Source organism: Protopterus annectens, chromosome 3.part0, assembly GCF_019279795.1.
Source record: "Protopterus annectens isolate FY-2018-M chromosome 3.part0, PAN1.0, whole genome shotgun sequence".
Lineage (NCBI taxonomy): Eukaryota > Metazoa > Chordata > Ceratodontiformes > Protopteridae > Protopterus > Protopterus annectens.
This window is the reverse complement of record NC_056731.1, coordinates 311,031,252-311,049,740: the sequence shown is the minus strand read 5'-3', so window position 1 is coordinate 311,049,740 and position 18,489 is coordinate 311,031,252. Positions and strand designations below refer to the sequence as shown.

The 18,489-nt window shown below is 43.9% G+C and overlaps 1 protein-coding gene across 1 annotated transcript in view; it reads left to right on the top strand.

Annotated features, from left to right (window-relative positions):
• Nucleotides 1-18,489, top strand: part of NOM1 (nucleolar protein with MIF4G domain 1) — a 507,890-nt gene that overhangs the window by 20,302 nt on the left and 469,099 nt on the right. The window contains exon 3 of the mRNA XM_044065581.1: nt 112-432. Within this exon, the coding sequence (XP_043921516.1) occupies nt 112-432 (321 nt within the window). The remainder of the gene's footprint in view (nt 1-111; nt 433-18,489) is intronic.

The following is an 18,489-nucleotide window of genomic DNA, read 5'->3' as shown; positions in this document are numbered from 1 at the left end:
CAACATAACATTTTCTGTTTTGTTTGTGTATTTTGCAATTGTGGATTATAAAAAAACTCTCACTGTAAAATTTTTTGTATGATTTTTTTGTTTCATCTTTTATGGCAACAGGTTGGAGCTCATTTCTTGGAAGCAGTGGTGAAGAAATTTGATGAAGTTCATCGAAGTGGAAGTGAAGGAAAAGTGTGCAATAATCTCATTGCCTTGTTGGCACATCTTTATAACTTCCACGTTGTTCACTCTGTGCTGATCTTCGAAATTCTAAAAATACTTTTAGACTCCTTTACTGAGAAAGACATTGAAATTATTCTATTTCTTCTGAAAAATGTTGGCTTTTCTCTGAGGAAGGATGATGCTCTTGCTCTGAAGGAACTGATCAGCGAGGCCCAAAAGAAGGCTGGTATGAACAAGGAGCTTGTAGATCAGTCAAGGGTATGAATGCTTTTTTATATTACTTGTATATTGTTTGCTCTACAGAATAAAACATTGTTGCAGCAGGTCATTTTCATAAATTGGTTTGCAAACTTTTTTTTTAAACATGCAGCAAATAATATATGTAAGCTCCACATTTTGCTTCATAACTCATGTACCCCTTAACGCCTCCCGTTATTTTGCTTTGATGTGTATGCTGGGTTGTATTATATGATACGATACTGCATGCGTTACGGTATTAGTGAGGATATCCGGACTGTGAACATCTTGCCTGCTAAGTAGTACAAGAGAAATATTGTGTCACATGAGCTACCTTTTGGAGTTGCCACTAGTATGCTATAAAATAATCTAGGATGACAAGAACCTAGTCTTTTTTTTAACTTCATTGTAAATATTGCTTTTTGTGAAGTGAACCCCTCCCACCTTGCTATATCTGCATAAGAAACAGCTGTGTGAGGAATAAATCTGTAGTAGTGGCATTTAGCTTTTTAATGTCGTGTATATTCTGAGTGTAATTTTGTCCTTATAGGTGGTAGTTTACTTTCATAAGTAGTGTTCCTGATACCCTAAATCGTAATTGCCCAAATAGAACCACTAGAATACTTAGTAGACTGGGTGTGGTGTGATGCTGTAATTGAACCACAGCCTGGTATCGTAAAAGGTTGTTAGCTATGTAGTCATTTATTATTGTATTTTGGAAATTTATGCTCACCTATTAAAAAAGTGTATACGGGTCTACTTATCAGAATAACAACATTCAGAAGATCAAGCAAAGTGATCAAATCCCGAAAATGCTGATGGTCTGAAACATGAACAGAACATAACTAATGGTGGCAGTAGGTGATTGTGTGAGAGTGCACTATAACTGGCACTGGAGTTTTGTCCTTTCTCTGCTGTAGTGCAATCTCGAAATTGGTATATTGGATTAGCAGGGGGTGTGGGGGTGTTGTTGATGTTCTATGGTTTTGAGGTTATAATCTGTTGATTTTGTGGATTTTCAGTAATCTGGTGTCAGTCTTGTTGTGATATAGATCCATATATGAGCTACCCATGTGGTCCTTGTGATGTACCAGCAACTTCTCAACTGTTTCCCAGGAAGAGATGCAGTTATGTACTAAGTCTTTCCACATTGCTGTTGGATGTTTGGTAGTTCAGGTCCATTCAGATGTCTCCTGTCTGGACTATTTTTTTCTTGTTTTCTTTCCCCTCTTACTGGTTTCATTGCAGAGTTTACAGCTTCAGTTTGTACTGCATTTGCTGGTGTCTTATTCACTACAAGCAGATGAAAAACTTCTTGGTATTTTAAGGACCCCTCCCCAATCACATGGTGTTCGTGTTGCTTGCGTAGGAAATTATCAGTAGGTCTTGGAATTGTTACACTTTTGAGGGTTTTATTTTCCAGTATACCCTACTTCTCAGTTATTGAACTGAGAAAGAGTTTTTAAGCCAATCAATCAACGTGTGAAACCCTCGTGCCCCATTATTTTGCTTTGTGTTCTTTCAAACTAGTAGTGAACTGTAGCATGAATGTTCTTAATTTATTTTCATTTAGTTCCATATTAATGTGCTGAGCAGATTTTTTTTTCTGTTGAAAATTGTTGCTGTTTTTTATGATTTTTAATTGTACATTGCCTATGCTTGAGCACCTAAGTAAAGAAAAAAAAAACCTGCAATGCCATGCTCCAGAAATCTGAGTTTTGTTTCTTACTTTCTCCACCCCATCCACCTTCTCTTGGTTGGATTTTTTATTTGCTGGTTAACTTGTGCTTAGATTACCAGATACCTTCATATATTTTTTCATTTGTTTGTGTCTGTATGTGTATATATATATATATATATATATATATGTGTGTGTGTGTGTGTATGTATGTATATATATATATATATATATATATATATATATATATATATATATATATATATATATGTGTGTGTGTGTGTATGTATGTATATATATATATATATATATATATATATATATATATATATATATACATACATACATACATACACACACACACACACACACACACACACACACACACACACACACACACACGTATTTGTGTGTGTGCTCATTTGTGCGTGCACGCTGAGTCCCTTTGTTTGACTTAGCTTTCTGTCTGTTTTTACCCCCTATGGCCACTAAATGGCAGCAGGCACAAACATTTAATAGAGCATCACCAGAAGAAAACTCATTCTTTTCAGCAAGTTTATTCAGCTGTATTTTCCTTAGTTTGTTAGTTTGTTATATTTGTCAGAATTGTTTCTGTCACATTTAACTTCCCTTTTTAGAGGTTAAGCATAACTTAATTTTAGTACAATATATGGTGGTACACTGATCCACATATTGTGCAGTTTCCCTTTCTTTTGATAGCCAGGTTGTCCTTGTGACCACCTCATTTTCATTGAAGGCCTGAAAACTAAAGCTTTTCAACTTTATTAGTAATATGAATTAACAATACATGTTAGTGTGCTTTTCATCAGTTAAACATCCGTGATTCATTTAGTGCAGTGCACATACTGGAAACACCATGTGCAGTTGTATTTATTTGCATTTATTTTATGCTAATTATTACCATGGGATCTACATGCATTCATTTTAAAAACATTTAAAGTATTTGTGGACACAGCTTTCCAAAAATAGCTTACATACCTTTTTCTTAAATGGTGCAAACATCAGATCACTATTAAATTAATTCAAACAATGAGTCACTAACAAGAATAAAACATAAACTAGATTGATTTCCCATTGTTTTATGATACAGTGGAGTAGCAATTCCTGTTTATGTTTGCACCTACACAGTTTTGTGTTAAAAGCTTGAACGGTTGTGCTGATTTGCCAGGAACGAGGTTATTGTAAACCTTGTCTGCAAAACACATTTCTTTGTACAGTAAATGAGAATGCATAGAAACAGTGCAATACAGTGTGCAGTGGTACATAGTAACTCAGGCTTTTAAGATGAAAGCATTCTAACAAGCTATAGATTTATCAAAGTTATATGGTGTAGTCAAACCATAATCGAGTGATGATTAGGATCATATCGAGGTAATCATTATAATTTCTAAACATACCGAAATGTACCTGCTTAGAATGAACATTTTTTTAAAGACTAATTTAATAACAGTGTTGGCATGCTCCAAGAAAGTCAAAAACAACAGCATCAAAATAAATAGAAACAGTAAAGGGATGTAACAGTTGTAAAGCTCATGGGATCATAGGAGGTTAGTAGGTTAATGGCCCTGGGGCCCTTACAAGCCTAGCCAAGAGTTTATCCCCAAAAAAAGAAAACTCAGTCAGCACCTGTCAAGTGAGGAACACAGGTGGAACCCCAGGGACAAATTTGTGGTTTCCCGACCACTCATCAAGGTTGCACTTGAAGAGGGGTCAGTAAGTTACTCTGTTTGATGTATATGGGAAGTATATTCCAAAGACAGGGCAGCCTCTGGGAGATGAACCTGTCTCTCCAGCAGGTTTTGTTGATGTTGCATATTGGATTTAGGCCTTTCGAGTGGGTAATGCGCGAGGAGTTAGACTTAGATACGGAGCATTTTTAGTAGGGCAGGGTCTGAGATTGCCTTGTAGGCGAGACACAGATCACCTCTGAGCAATCTATATGATAACTGAGTAGAGTGATAGTGAATTGAGCCTGCCCACATAGGACAGGTGTTGGAGGCCATGGGTTCGCTTTGTGAGGTATTTCTGTGGCTTTTCCAGTTGGTGCAGGTTTTTGGAGAGGTACATATCAAACGGGGCATTGTACTCAATTACTGGCCTAATGAGGGAGGAGTACAGAGAGGTAATAACCTCCTTTTTTCTGGATGCAGTCCCTTTACTTATGAGATGAACCAAGTAAAAGGCTTTTCTGACCACTGTCGCTACATGATGGTCGAATGTGAGATTTCTGTCAACCTATGTGCCCAGGTCTTTCAGCACAGGTTGTGTGCTTAGAGGGTTGCCATTGATGTGGTAATCAGTAGGGGCCGTGCTTTTGCCAAATGGTATGATAATACATTTTTTTGCATTTAACTTAAGGCCATGACTTTGGCAGCAGTCATTTGTTGCTGTGAGGCCCTCTTGCAGTATGTTAACATTATTTGGGGATTCAATGACAGCACCCAACTTATGGTTGTTTGCAAACTTGGTCAGCCACAGGCTTTTTGTCTTTGCCTGGACCTCTGAGAAATAGATGCCAAACCGTAGGGGTCCCAGGGCAGATCTCTGAGGAACATCACTAGTGACAGGTCTGCTGTCGGAGGTGGAGGCACCTATTTTGACCTTGTGACGTGGGCGGCGCGGTGGTGCAGCAGTTAGCATTGCTGCCTCACAGCAAGAGGATGTTCATCGTGCATACAGCTGCAGTCATAACAGATGGGTTCTCCTGCTATCAGGCGGGTCCTCGGTCGGCCGAATTCCAAAGTCTAGGTCCGGCGTCGGTTGTCGTCGCTTCTTCCCTGACGTCAGTGCGACAGGGGTATAAAAGAACCAGCCGACGCCATTTTCTTCAGTCTTTCTTGCCGCGCTGTGCCCGAAGCAGAAGCAGTTCGCAAGTGCCGGTCGGCCAGCTCCTGAAATTACGAAAATTTTGCAACCAAAGTCTTCTTGAAAGCTAAGCACCCCGTTGGGGAAACTTTTCTTGCCTCAGACCGATGTCAGACAAAGTTAATAATTGTATTTCATGTGGGAAGCAAATACCGCATAAGGATTTCCATTCCCTCTGTATTCCTCGTTTAGGCCCAGACCACGACGTCTCGGTCTGTCGCTTTTGTGCTACATTCAACAAACGCACCATTAAGCGTCGGGCGGAGTTCGCCCAGCATTATTTTGGCAAAACATTTTACTATATTATGTCATCGGATACTCCGACTCCAGTTTTGTCTAAAAAGCGCAAAGATAAGGACTGACACACGAGGTCCGCGGCCTCTACCGACACCATGCTAAAGCCGACTACACATGGTCAGGTTCTCAGCGAGGCGCCTACGCAGCCCCTGACTACCGACGACACTTCATTGGCGGTGTCTCCTGTGCCCGAAGTCGCAGGCTCCTCGGCCCACACCCCGACTACAGATACCGAAGCCACTCTTGGCGGTGAATCTCAAAATGTGGACAGGTCCACCTCCTCTCAAGGTGTCTTCAGACCTTCCTCTTTTTTTTCCATCAAGGCTTTCACTAAGTCTAAAGCAGCCATGCATTCTAAGAGACAAGCTACACAGGGCCCATCTCCAGGCCCCATGCCTAAAAGCAGATGCTTAAAATGGCTGAGGATTTAATTACTCTTATCAGGGGTTCTCAACCCCCGGACAAAGGCCCAGAGTGGTGGAAGAATCCCCCTCCTCTGATCAGGGCTCCATTATTTCAGAGCACTCTGATGATCAGGAACATTCTTACTCCCCTTTTGAAGACTCTGATGCAGCGGAGTCCATTCCCTCTGTATCCCCCCCAGAGGATTACTCATTTGGGGAAACTTTACATACCTTAAGAGAACACTTCCACTGGGAAGGCCAAGATTATTCAGATTCCAAGAAAAGGCTTAGGGAATTTCTCTTGCTACCTCAGCACAGGCCTCTGGCTATACCTCCTGTCTTGGACATTCTAGATGATGTGTACTCGGAGGCCTGCCTTAACCCGGATTCTCTACCTCCAGCCCCAGTCAAGCCTGACAGGTACTACAGGGTTCCTGACTCACACCAATTTCTATACAAAAGCCATGCTGCTGACCCAGAAACCATCTCACAGGGCCCCAAGGGAATTAAGGCCTCCACTGCTAAAAATTCATTACCTTCCGAGAGAGATTCGAGATCCTTAGAAAGGTGGGGAAAAAAGGTATATACCTCGGCTACCTTAACCATGAGGGCATTAAACTGTCAGTTCCATATGCTAAAGTACCAACAGTTTTTGTTATCACAATTGAAAAGTAAAATGTCACAACCTGAACAACCAGACTTGAAGGAGTTGCAGGATTTGATGCATAGTGCAGAACAAGTGGGTAAACATACCTTACAATGTGGTTTTGATGCTCTAGAGGCCTCATGTAGAGCTACTGTTACAGGATCAGTCATATGTAGACATGCCTGGCTCAAGGAACAAACCTTGCCAGATCATGTCAAAGCTAAATTACTAGATGCCCCTCTACAAAAGGATGTATTATTTGGTGCTAATGCTGAGGAGGTATTAAGGAAAATGGAGGAAAAGGCTAAATCAATGCAAACTGTGAAAGATTTTCTACAGGTACAACCCCCACGTTTCAGTAGAAATTGGCCTTCCAAAAATTGGTCCTTTCCAGCCACGGACAGACCCCAAAGAGGTAGATACAGGTGCCCGAGGGGCAGAGGGCAATCCCAAGGATCGTTTAGAGACGGACAATGGCAAGCTCCTACACAAAGAGGTGGTGAGGATAACTCGCAACCATTTAGAAAGCAAGCCCAATGACTTTCCCCTTTGCATGCCAAGCAAGACTCAAATGGCAGCACCCTTAGGCGGAAAACTGGCATTATTTTCAAAAAATTGGCATATTGTCACAAAAGACAAATGGATCCTGGACATTATAAGCAGATGCTACAGATTCCATTTTCACACCCTTCCAAAAATGAGAGGCATGCCAAACCTGCCACACAATCAAAGGGCAGAGGCACAAAGACAAATTACAGATCTCATAGACATGAAAGCTATTCAAGAGGTACCTAAGCATGAACAAGGTCAAGGTTTTTATTCCAGACTATTCCTGGTACCAAGGAAGGGAAAAGATTGGAGACCTATTTTGGACCTATCCATCCTAAACACATTTCTACTGCACAAAATTCAAGATGCTCACTCTACAGCAGCTTCTTCCCATGCTGGGCAAGGAGTCTTGGCTGGTAACATTGGACCTCAGGGAGGCATACCTGCATGTCCCAATCAGACAAAATTGCAGAAGATACCTCAGATTTCTTGCAGGTTCAACCCATCATCAATTCTCTGCATTGCCTTTTGGCTTATCTACTGCGCCCAGAGTATTCACGAAATGCCTGGCATCAGTAATTGCCTACTGCAGACTTCAAGGGATACAAATATACCCCTATTTGGACGACTGCCTGATCCAAGCGGACAGCAAGCACATTCTTCTGAAACATCTGGCTTATGTAATAACGTTGTTGAAGTCTCTGGGATACACAGTCAACAAAAATAAATCAAGGCTAATACCCTCTCGGAAAATAATTTTCCTGGGTGCCAACTTGGACACAAACACCCAGATGGCTTACCTCACGCCAGAGAAGCAGGGGCAACTAACTCAATACTTCAGAGCACTAGCAGATTGCACCAGGCTGACTGCAAGGAAAATCCTGCAGGCTCTGGGATTCATGGCATCTTGCATCTTACTAATCCCATGTGCAAAGCTGCATATGAGGAAACTTCAATGATACCTGAAAAACCTATGGTCTCAACACAGCCACAGTTTGGAAACAATAATACCACTAATTCCATGTCTTCAAAAGGAATTTCTGTGGTGGGCTCAAGCATGCCAAACAAACACAGGTCTCACATTCAGCAAGCCTCAAGCAAATCAAGTCATCACAACAGACACCTCGGACTACGCCTGGGGGGGGACGCACATGACAGATCGGTGCATTCAGGGCAAATGGTCCCAAAAAGAAAAGCACCTTCACATCAATCAAAAGGAAATGCTAGCAGTAATAAATGCTATTATAGCTTTCAAAGACCCTCTGCATCCAGGTCAACTATTGATAAGAACGGACAACACCACAGTAATGTGGTACATAAACAAACAGGGAGGAACACATTCATACCCCCTATGCAGATTGGCCATGTCACTTTGGAACATGGCCATGGACTTACAAATCGAACTACAAGCACAGTACTTGCCAGGCAAGGAAAACACGCTGGCAGACAACCTAAGCAGAAATATGACAGATCCACACGAATGGAAGTTGCGTCCTCAAGTTTTTACAGAGATGATCCAAGCATGGGGAAGGCCAGACATAGATCTCTTTGCCTCCCACAAAAATCACCAATTGACAAAATTCTGCTCAAGGATTTTTCATCCAAAGGCCTGGAGAGTGGACGCTCTCTCTTTCAGTTGGACATCAATGACAGTTTATGCCTTCCCACCTCTTCCTCTGCTGCCCAAAGATGTCCTTCAAGGATGCATCTGCAGTCCTAACAAATGGGTTGTCCTGTCGTCAGGCAGCCCTTCGGTCGGCCGGATTCCAAAGTCTGGGTCTGGCCTCGGCTGGTGTCGCACTTCACCCGACGTCATCTCTGCTGGTCTTCGGGTATAAAGACATCAGCCAACGCCATTTTCCTCAGTCTTTCTTGCCGCGTGGCGCCCGAAGCAGAAGCTGTTCGCAAGTGCCGGCCGGTCAGATCCAGAGATTACTACTACCGAATACTACTTCGAAGACTTCTAAAAAGCTAAGTACCCTGTTGGGGACTCTTTCTTGCCTCAGCCGATGTCAGAAAAAGTAAATAACTGTTTAACTTGTGGGAAACAAATACCTCATAAAGATTTCCACTCTTACTGCTTACCTTGTTTAGGCCCAGACCACGACGTAGCAGCCTGTTTAGCCTGTGCTTCCTTCAACCGGCAACGCTTAGGCATCGGTCGGAGTTTGCTGAACAGTTTTTCGCTCAGATTTTGCGTACATTATGCCGCCGGATCCTCCGACTTCTCAAATTGTTAAAAACGCAAAGAAAGACCGACACCGCGGTCCGAGGTTTCGCCGAAACCACGGTTAAGCAAATCATGAGTGTCTCGGTTTCGCCGAAACCGAGCAAACGGGTCAATCTTCAGCCGAATCCATGACTACTACCGAGGCTCCTGCTACCCTAGTTGAATCGGCCTCTGAAGTTTTGCCTACTAATGTGGTTCCTATAGAATTATCAGACACCATCCCTTTGGATGTCTCTACCCCAGCACGTGGTGCTGCTAGGCCTCCTGCAGCCATGTCTATTAAGGCCTTTGCCAGGGCTAAAGCAGCCAAAACTGCTAAATCAGTGCCTGTTAAGCCCCCCTCACACAGGCCCAGTTCCAGTTCTCAAATGCTGACTCTGGCAGAGGATCTCATCTCTTTAATTAGGGGATCCCAATCTCACCCAGACAGGGCCTCTCAGCCTCCAGAAAAGAGACCTAGAGCAGAGCCCCCAGAGCCAGTGTCCTCAGATGATTCTTCTGATGACTCAGACATTACAGACCATCCAGAGGCTCCTTTTTCTACTTATGAAGATTCCGATGCTGAAGAATCTATTCCATCTGCCTCTCCACCAGAGGAATTTTCCTTTGGGGAAACCTTACATGCCATGAGAGAGCAATTCCAATGGCAGGGACAAGATTTCTCAGATTCAAGTAAAAGGCTTAGGACCTTTCTACACTTACCGCAACATAGGCCCTTAGCTATACCTCCAGTTCTGCCTGTTGTGGATGATGCATTTAATGATGTTTGCACTGCTCCTGATACTTTACCTCCAGCCCCTGCCAAACCAGATAGGTTTTACAGGGTACCGGACACTCATCATCACCTATACAAGGCCCCACTTGCAGATCCTGAGACTATCTCCCAGGGGCCTAAGGCAGTAGCCGACCTCAGCAAAAACCCTCTCCCTTCTGAAAGGGAATCCAGGTCCTTAGTGAGATGGGGTATTGAAGTTTACACCTCTGCTACTCTCTCAGCTAGAACTTTGAACTGTCAGTTTCATATGATCCAATACCAAGAGTTTATGCTTGATCAGTTAACTAAGAAACTGTCCTCTGATGACTCCTTAGGTAAGAAATATGTTTTAGAAATGGTGAATAACATTCAGCAGGTTAGTAACCATTCTTTAAAATGTGGCTATGATGCACTGGAGGCTTCATTTAGATCAGCCATGACTGGCACAGTTATAAGAAGGCATGCATGGTTGAAAGAACAGGTCTTGCCGGATCATGTTAAAGCAAAGCTGTTAGATGCTCCTATGGATAAGGCCAGTCTATTTGGTTCTCCTGCTCAGCAAGTAATGAAGAAAATGGAAGAGAAGGCAAAATCTGTACAAACAGTTAAGGATTTCTTACAGGTTCAGCCCCCAAGGTTTAGCAGGAACTGGCCTTCCAAAAATTGGTCCTTTCCAGACTCCTCTAAATCTCAGAGAGGCAGGAATAGGCGTTCCAGAGGCAGAAACCAATCCAGAGGAGGTGCCTACAGAGGACGCCAGTGGCAAGGCAATAACCAGCGAGGCACAGACACAACCACTGCCACTGCAACAGGACAATCACAGTGACTTGGCTCTGACACCGCCTACCAGGGAACAAATAGCAGCACCCTTAGGCGGAAAGTTAGCCTTATTTTCAAAAAATTGGCACTATATCACAAAAGACAAGTGGATTTTGCAGACCATAGACCAAGGCTACAGGTTTCACTTCCACACCTTACCAGTAAAAAGAGGAATGCCAAACCTACCTCCAAATCAGAAAACAGAAGCTCTAAAGCAGATAGCTCAATTAACAAAGATGAGAGCTGTGGAAAGAGTACCACCAACAGAACAGGGCAAAGGATTCTACTCCAGACTCTTCCTAGTACCAAGAAAAGAGAAAAGTTGGAGACCTATTCTCGACCTGTCCGCCTTAAACACATTCATCATTGTCCCAAAATTCAAAATGCTGACCCTACAGCAACTTCTTCCCATGCTGGGCAAGGAGTGTTGGCTGGTAACTCTAGATCTCAAGGAGGCATACCTGCACGTCCCCATACGACCAAATTGCAGAAGATACCTCAGATTTCTTGCAGGATCAGAGCATTATCAATTCTCAGCATTGCCCTTTGGCTTATCTACTGTGCCCAGAGTATTCACAAAATGCCTGGCATCAGTAATCGCTCATTGCAGGCTACAGGGAATCCAAATTTATCCATACCTGGACGACTGCCTGATACAAGCAGACAACAAAAGCAAGCTGACAAAAGACTTACAAAGAGTAATTTGCTTACTACAAGCCCTGGGATACACAGTCAATTTAAAAAAGTCAAGACTGATACCATCCCAAACAAGAACATTCTTGGGTGCGGAATTGGACACAGTAAAACAGATGGCATTCCTAACTGCAGAAAAACAAGAACAACTCCCTCTTTATTTCTTGGCATTAACAAAGCAGAACAAACTAACAGCAAGGAAAGTACTGCAGGCCTTGGGCTTCATGGCATCATGCATAATCCTGGTCCCCCATGCCAGACTGCATATGAGAAAGCTACAGTGGTACCTAAAGAATTTATGGTCTCAACACAGGCACAGCTTAGAAACTGAAATCCCACTAATCCCATGCCTGAAACAAGAGTTCCTATGGTGGGCTCAAGCATGCCAGTCAAACCCAGGCTTGCCCTTCCACAACTTTCAAGCAAGCCAAACCATCACAACGGATGCCTCAGACCTAGGTTGGGGGGCACACATGCTGGACAAATGCATACAAGGATTATGGACTCCAGACCAGCTGCACCTGCACATAAATCAAAAAGAAATGCTGGCAGTAAAACTAGCAATCCAGAATTTCAGACCATTCCTCAAAGAAGGCCATTTAATGATAAGGACAGACAACACCACAGTCATGTGGTACATCAACAAACAGGGAGGCACTCATTCATACCCCTATGCAGAATGACTCTGGACCTTTGGAATATGGCTCTGAGCTACAACATCCAGTTACAGGCAATATTTGTACCAGGAAAAGAAAACATCCTAGCAGACATGTTAAGCAGAACTACCTCGGATGCTCACGAATGGATGCTACACCCGACATCTTCAAGGCCATCACAAAGAAATGGGGAATGCCACAAATAGACCTATTCGCATCCCCACTCAATCACCAGCTCAAGAAATTCTGCACAAGGACACACCACCCACTTGCATGGAAGGTGGACTCTCTATCCTTCAGTTGGAAAGGCCTGACAGCATATGCATTTCCACCTCTTCCTTTGATGCACAAGGTACTACTGAAAATCAAAGAGGAACGCCCAAGAATAATTCTGATAGCTCCAAATTGGCCAAGACAACACTGGTATCCATTGCTGAGGAGCATGTCTCGGGGGAGAACGTGGACACTACCCCTGATGCCTTTGATGTTAACTCAGAACGACTACAACATCATGCATCCAAACCTAAAAACTCTGCAACTGACTGCCTGGAACATCACATAACAGCAACTAACCCAGATTTATCCCAAAGGGTTAAAGACATTATCCTTATGCCCGCAGACCTTCAACAAGAAGGAACTATGCAGGAAAATGGAAAAGGTTTGTCATTTGGAGTACTGAAAGAGGAAAAGATGTGTCAAAGATAGATATTGCTAACATCCTGGAGTACCTGGCAGAGCTTCTCCATACAGGCCTGTCCTATTCCTCCATCAAGATACATGCATCAGCTATTTCTGCAGAATACAGCTTCGACCCCCCCTGTCTTCTCACATCCTCTACTCAGGCAGTTCCTCAGAGGAATCAAGAATGTAAAACCTCCTAGGAAACCACCATTACCAGCATGGGACTTGAACTTTGTGCTAGAAAAATTGACACTCCCTCCATTTGAACCAGCAGCAACAGCAGATCTTCAACACCTATCATGGAAAACTGCTTTCCTACTGGCAATTACTTCAGCAAGGAGGGTTTCGGAACTACAGGCCTTAATGGCAGTACAACCCTTCCTAATCTTCCATCAAGATAGAGTGTCCATGAGAACTAATCCTACATTTATGCCTAAGGTGGTATCCAGAGTGTCTCTAAACCAGGCAATCCACCTACCTACCTTCTTTCCCAATCCACAGAACAGGGGAAAGACTGCTGCATACCTTGGATGTACATAGACAGTTGCGCTACTACCTGGACAGAACCAAGGGCAATAGAAAAACTGACCAGCTTTTAGTAGCTTATGCAACAGGAAGGGAAGGAAAAGCAATTTCCAAACAGACAATCTCCAAGTGGATAGGAAATTGCATAAGATTCTGTTACTCCTACCATGGAAAGCAAATTCCACAGAACATAAGACCTCACTCTACAAGGGCTACAGCCACTACCACAGCTTTCTTACGAGGAGTGGCTACCAAGGACATTATTGAGGCGGCTACTTGGACCTCCGTGCATACATTTGCCAAGCATTACAACTTACCTCTATACTCTAGATCCCGAGCAGGGTTTGCCACTGCTGTATTGCAAGGGATCCTAACTACACCATAATTCTTCTTCCTCCTCCCCTAGTTTGGCTATGGTATTCTACCCATTTGTTAGGACTGCAGATGCATCCTTGAAGGACATAGTACAGTTTTGTACCTACCATAAATGTAGATGTCCAAACAGGATCGCATCTGCAGTCAGGATTACCCACCCTCCTTCCCCTCTGTGGTACTCCTAGGGTATTTACCCTCCTAATAGCTAGCTAGGGGGGGATCTCTTATGATGTATTTGTTTGTATATATGTACATACATGCTTATTTTTTGTGTTTGCCTACTATTTTTTTTGGAAACATTGGCATTTATCCAAAATTAGTTTTCCAAGAGGGCAACTGGCATCTGGGGCAAGAAACACTGAGGAAAATGGCGTCGGCTGATGCCTTTATACCCGAAGACCAGCAGAGATGACGTTGGGTGAAGTGCGACACCAGCCGAGGCCAGACCCAGACTTTGGAATCCGGCCGACCGAAGGGCTGCCTGACGACAGGACAACCCATTTGTTAGGACTGCAGATGCTATCCTGTTCGGACATCTACATTTATGGTAGGTACAAAACTGTACTTTCTATTGAAAACCAGAGCAGACAGACCAAAGATGATTCTCATTGCTCCAGACTGGCCAAGACAACACTGGTACCCACTCCTGAGGAGCCTGACCCATTCTCCACCATGGACCCTGCCTCTAATGCCTCTTCTCCTGACTCAGCACAGCTTCAAAACTCTTCACAGTCAGCTAAAAACGTTCAATCTAGCCACATGAAAAATTCCTTAGCATCACAACAGATCCTACTCTCCAAGGAGGTGCAGGATGTCATTTTGGAGGCCAGAGGGCCGTCTACTAGAAAAGCTTACTCCGCAAAATGGAAACGGTTTTGTGTCTGGAATGAGAAAAAGGGCCAGGATCCTGGAAAACTGAATTTACCTCAAATATTACAGTATCTAGCTGAGCTGCTAAGCAGTGGACTTTCATTCTCCTCCATCAAAATCCATGCCTCAGCCATTTCTGCAGAATACAACACTGATCCACCCTTATTCTCTCACCGCTCTTAAGACAGTTCCTCAGAGGGGCTAAGAATCTAAAACCCCCAAGGAAACAACCAATACCTGCTTGGGATCTCAATTTCATTCTGGAAAAACTGACCTTGCCTCCTTTTGAGCCAGCTGCCTCATCAGATTTGCAGTATTTGTCCTGGAAAACAGCTTTCCTTCTGGCTATTACCTCAGCTCGTAGAGTTTCAGAACTACAAGCTCTCATGGCTGTGCAGCCTTTTATCATCTTCTATCAGGACAGAGTTTCATTACGAACCAACCCGTCCTTTATGCCAAAAGTGGTATCCAGGGTAGCTTTGAATCAGGCCATACACTTTACCTACCTTTTATCCTAATCCTCAAAACAAAGGGGAGAGATTACTACATTCCTTGGACATCCACAGACAACTGCGTTATTATTTGGACAGAACAAAGCCTTTCAGAAAATCAGAACAGCTCTTTGTGTCCTATGCTATAGGAGCTCAAGGAAAGCCAATTTCCAACCGGACAATCTCAAAATGGATAGCCCACTGCATATGCTTTTGCTATTCTTTTCATGGCAAAACTGTACCTACAGGCATCAGATCTCACTCCACAAGGGCCATGGCTACCTCTGCAGCCTTTCTCAGAGGAGTTCCTACCAAAGATATTTTAGAAGCAGCCACTTGGAGTTCTGTGCATACCTTCTCCAAGCACTACCACCTTCCACTATACTCCAAATCTAGAGCGGGCTTTGCCACTGCAGTCTTGCAGGGCATTCTGGCTCCTCCTAGTTCCACCTAGTGCCTACCACCTCTTTCTTAGCTTTGGGATTCTACCCATCTGTTATGACTGCAGCTGTATGCACGATGAACATAGTACAGTTTTGTACTTACCATAAATGTAGATGTTCGAGTGCTAATACAGCTGCAGTCCAGGTTTCCCTCCCTCCTTCCCTTCTTGGGACAGGCCTATTGGCTAACATATCTTCATGCAACCAGATTGGGGTATTCATTCATGATGTATTTGCTTGCACTACTGTATTTTGATTATATGGCATTGCTTTATTACACAAATTTATGTATTGCCTTCCTTCTGGGGGCACCTGACATCTGGGCCAAGAAAAACTGAAGAAAATGGCGTTGGCTGGTTCTTTTATACCCCTGTCGCACTGACGTCAGGGAAGAAGCGACGACAACCTACGCCGGACCTAGACTTTGGAATTCGGCCGACCGAGGACCCGCCTGACGGCAGGAGAACCCATCTGTTATGACTGCAGCTGTATTAGCACTCGAATATCTACATTTATGGTAGGTACAAAACTGTACTTTCTCTGGTTCAATCCTCGGCCGGGGTGCCTTCTGTGCGGAGTCTGCATGTCCTCCCTGTGGTCTCGTGGGTTTCCTCCAGGTGCTCTGGTTTCCTCCCCATTCCAAAGACATGCTGTAGGTGGATTGGGTACTCTAAATTGGCTCTAGGCTTGAGTGCGTGCCTTCTGTGGAAGGTTGGGCGTCAGGCTGCCAACTCGACACCATAAAAACTTCACTGACAATCATGAGGGGACAGGTGATTTGCTGTGGCGACCCCTAACTGGGTAAAGCCGAAAGAAGAAGAAGAGTCCTATCGGTGAGCCAGTTGGCCACCCACCTGGTGAGATAGGGATTTACACCAAGTTGTGTTAGCTTTTTGATGATGCCTGAGTAGGAGATTGTGTCAAAGGCTTTAGCTAAGTCAAGTTAAGCTGTATGTGCTGTCTTTCCCTCCTCTAGGGCCTTGGTGACAGTCTCAAAGAAGTCAACCAGGTTCAACAGGCAAGATCTTTCCTTGATGAATCTGAACTGGGTGGGGTCGAGTGCTTGGAGATTGCCTATGTCCTTGTTTATGAGATCCATAATAATACACTCTGTCATTGCAGATCAGACTTGTCAACCTGATGGGGCAATAGTTTCCCCTTTGTGCAAGGGGATCACAATGGCAATTCTCCACTCTGCTGGAATGAAGCCTGTACTCAGGCTGTGGTTAAATAGGGTGCTTAATGGTGAAGCCAGTTCTTGCTGGAGATGGTGCAGAATACAGCCTGGAATACTATCTGGTCCCATGGAACCTGTGTTCTTTGCCTTGGATAGGTCCTTTAACACTTGATATATGTAGATGTGAAGTGTGCGGTACAAGTAATGGGGATATACATGGGCCGTTGGGGGGCAGGGGGGTAAAGTTTGCGATGAGCCTATTTGCTAGTAGGTTGGCTAAGTCAACAGGGTAAATGTAAGTGGTACCACTAAGTACTAATTTGGAACAAACCTGGGCTTTACCATGAAAGTTCCTGACATAGCTGAAGAAGGCTTTGTGGTTTCCCTTTGTTTCGGAGTCTAGTTTCGATTCATAATTGGCTTGGGAGGTTTTCACTAGTGATCCAGTTTGCTTGTTGAGGCTAATGAGGGAGTTTTTCCAGTTTGGAATTTGTTTCTTTTTACCCTTGGACAACAGTTTCTTCCTTTTGTTTAAAGCCTGTTCACAAAGGATGTCCACCAGACAGGTTCCTGTTTCCTTGAGGAACAGGTTTTAATTCTGTTGGGTATGGTTGAGTCCTTGCAGTTGTACAGGTGCTTGTATACTGCATTGGCATACTGTTCAGTATAGTTGTCTGCATCCTCTGAGGGGCAGTGGTGTGAAGTTACTGCTACTCTCCCTTAGGAGGTTGTAGTCAACTTTTGAGAAGTTTTTTTAGCCTGGTTACAGCTGGGGTGCGGAGTTGGGTGGGATAGAAACTTTGAATGAGACAGACCGATGCTCTGATCTCACCAGGGAAGAACTTACTATAGGAGTGGTGCAGTGGTCACTCATGTTGGTGAGAACCAAGTCCAGAATGTTGTCTCCTCCTGTGGGGGGTGAGACAAGCTGGTCTGGTGTGTTAGAAATGATGAAGTCAAAGCGTCATTGGGTGAGCGCATTAGTGCAGGAATAGTTCACCGAGTCTATGGTGGGGTAGTTAAAGTCACCAAGGATCGGGGTATTAGGGGTTACCTTGATGAAGTCAAGTAGATCCAGATAAGAGAAGTCGGTGAGCTGAGTCATGGAGGGGGCCCATAGCTGGCTATAACTTGGATGGGTGTCTTGCCAACTTGTCAGTTGCACCTATAGTAGTTCCAATGAGTCATGCTGGAAAACCAGTCTGGAGGTGTACTTGAAGATAGAGAGTCCACCACCCTTAGTCTTCCCAACCTCATTTTGTGGTCAGAATATGTGGAATGAGGTATAACCTGGTAAGGCAAGGTGCTCTATGCAGCCTTGAACCAGGTTTCTGTGACTGCAAAGATGTGTACATCTTTAGTGCTAGGAGAGCCTCCAGTGAGTGCATTTTCAAGTTAAGGCTCTCCTAGCATTAAGCAGCATGACCTTCAATTTGCTTTTTGACAGATATTTTATGTTGGAAAATTTGTCTTTGGGACATTGCCTAAAAAAGGCACAATGGGGAGGCAAGAGCCTTGGCCAGAATCCGGGATCCCAGGGGTAACAGGTGGAGGCCATCTCTGGCAAAGCATTGAGGCCTGTCAGCCATGTCATCTCAGGCAGACAGATACTGAATCCCCTTGGAATGACACCAGAAACTAAGCCAATTGTTAAAGTCAGTTATTTTTAGTTGGTGTTGTGGTATCATTCTTAGTCAAGGCAGGATGCTGCTTAGGGTTAGGGATATAGCTGCCTGGGACACACACTCTGAGAGCTCAGTCACGTCTCTCTTCATATAGTCCAGGGAGGTACGTCTCAAGTCATTCACACCAACATAGACAATGACATAGTCATACTTGTACCTGCTGTGGAGAGACTGAAGTGCGTGCGTGATGTGATGGATTCTGGCACCTGACGGATAACT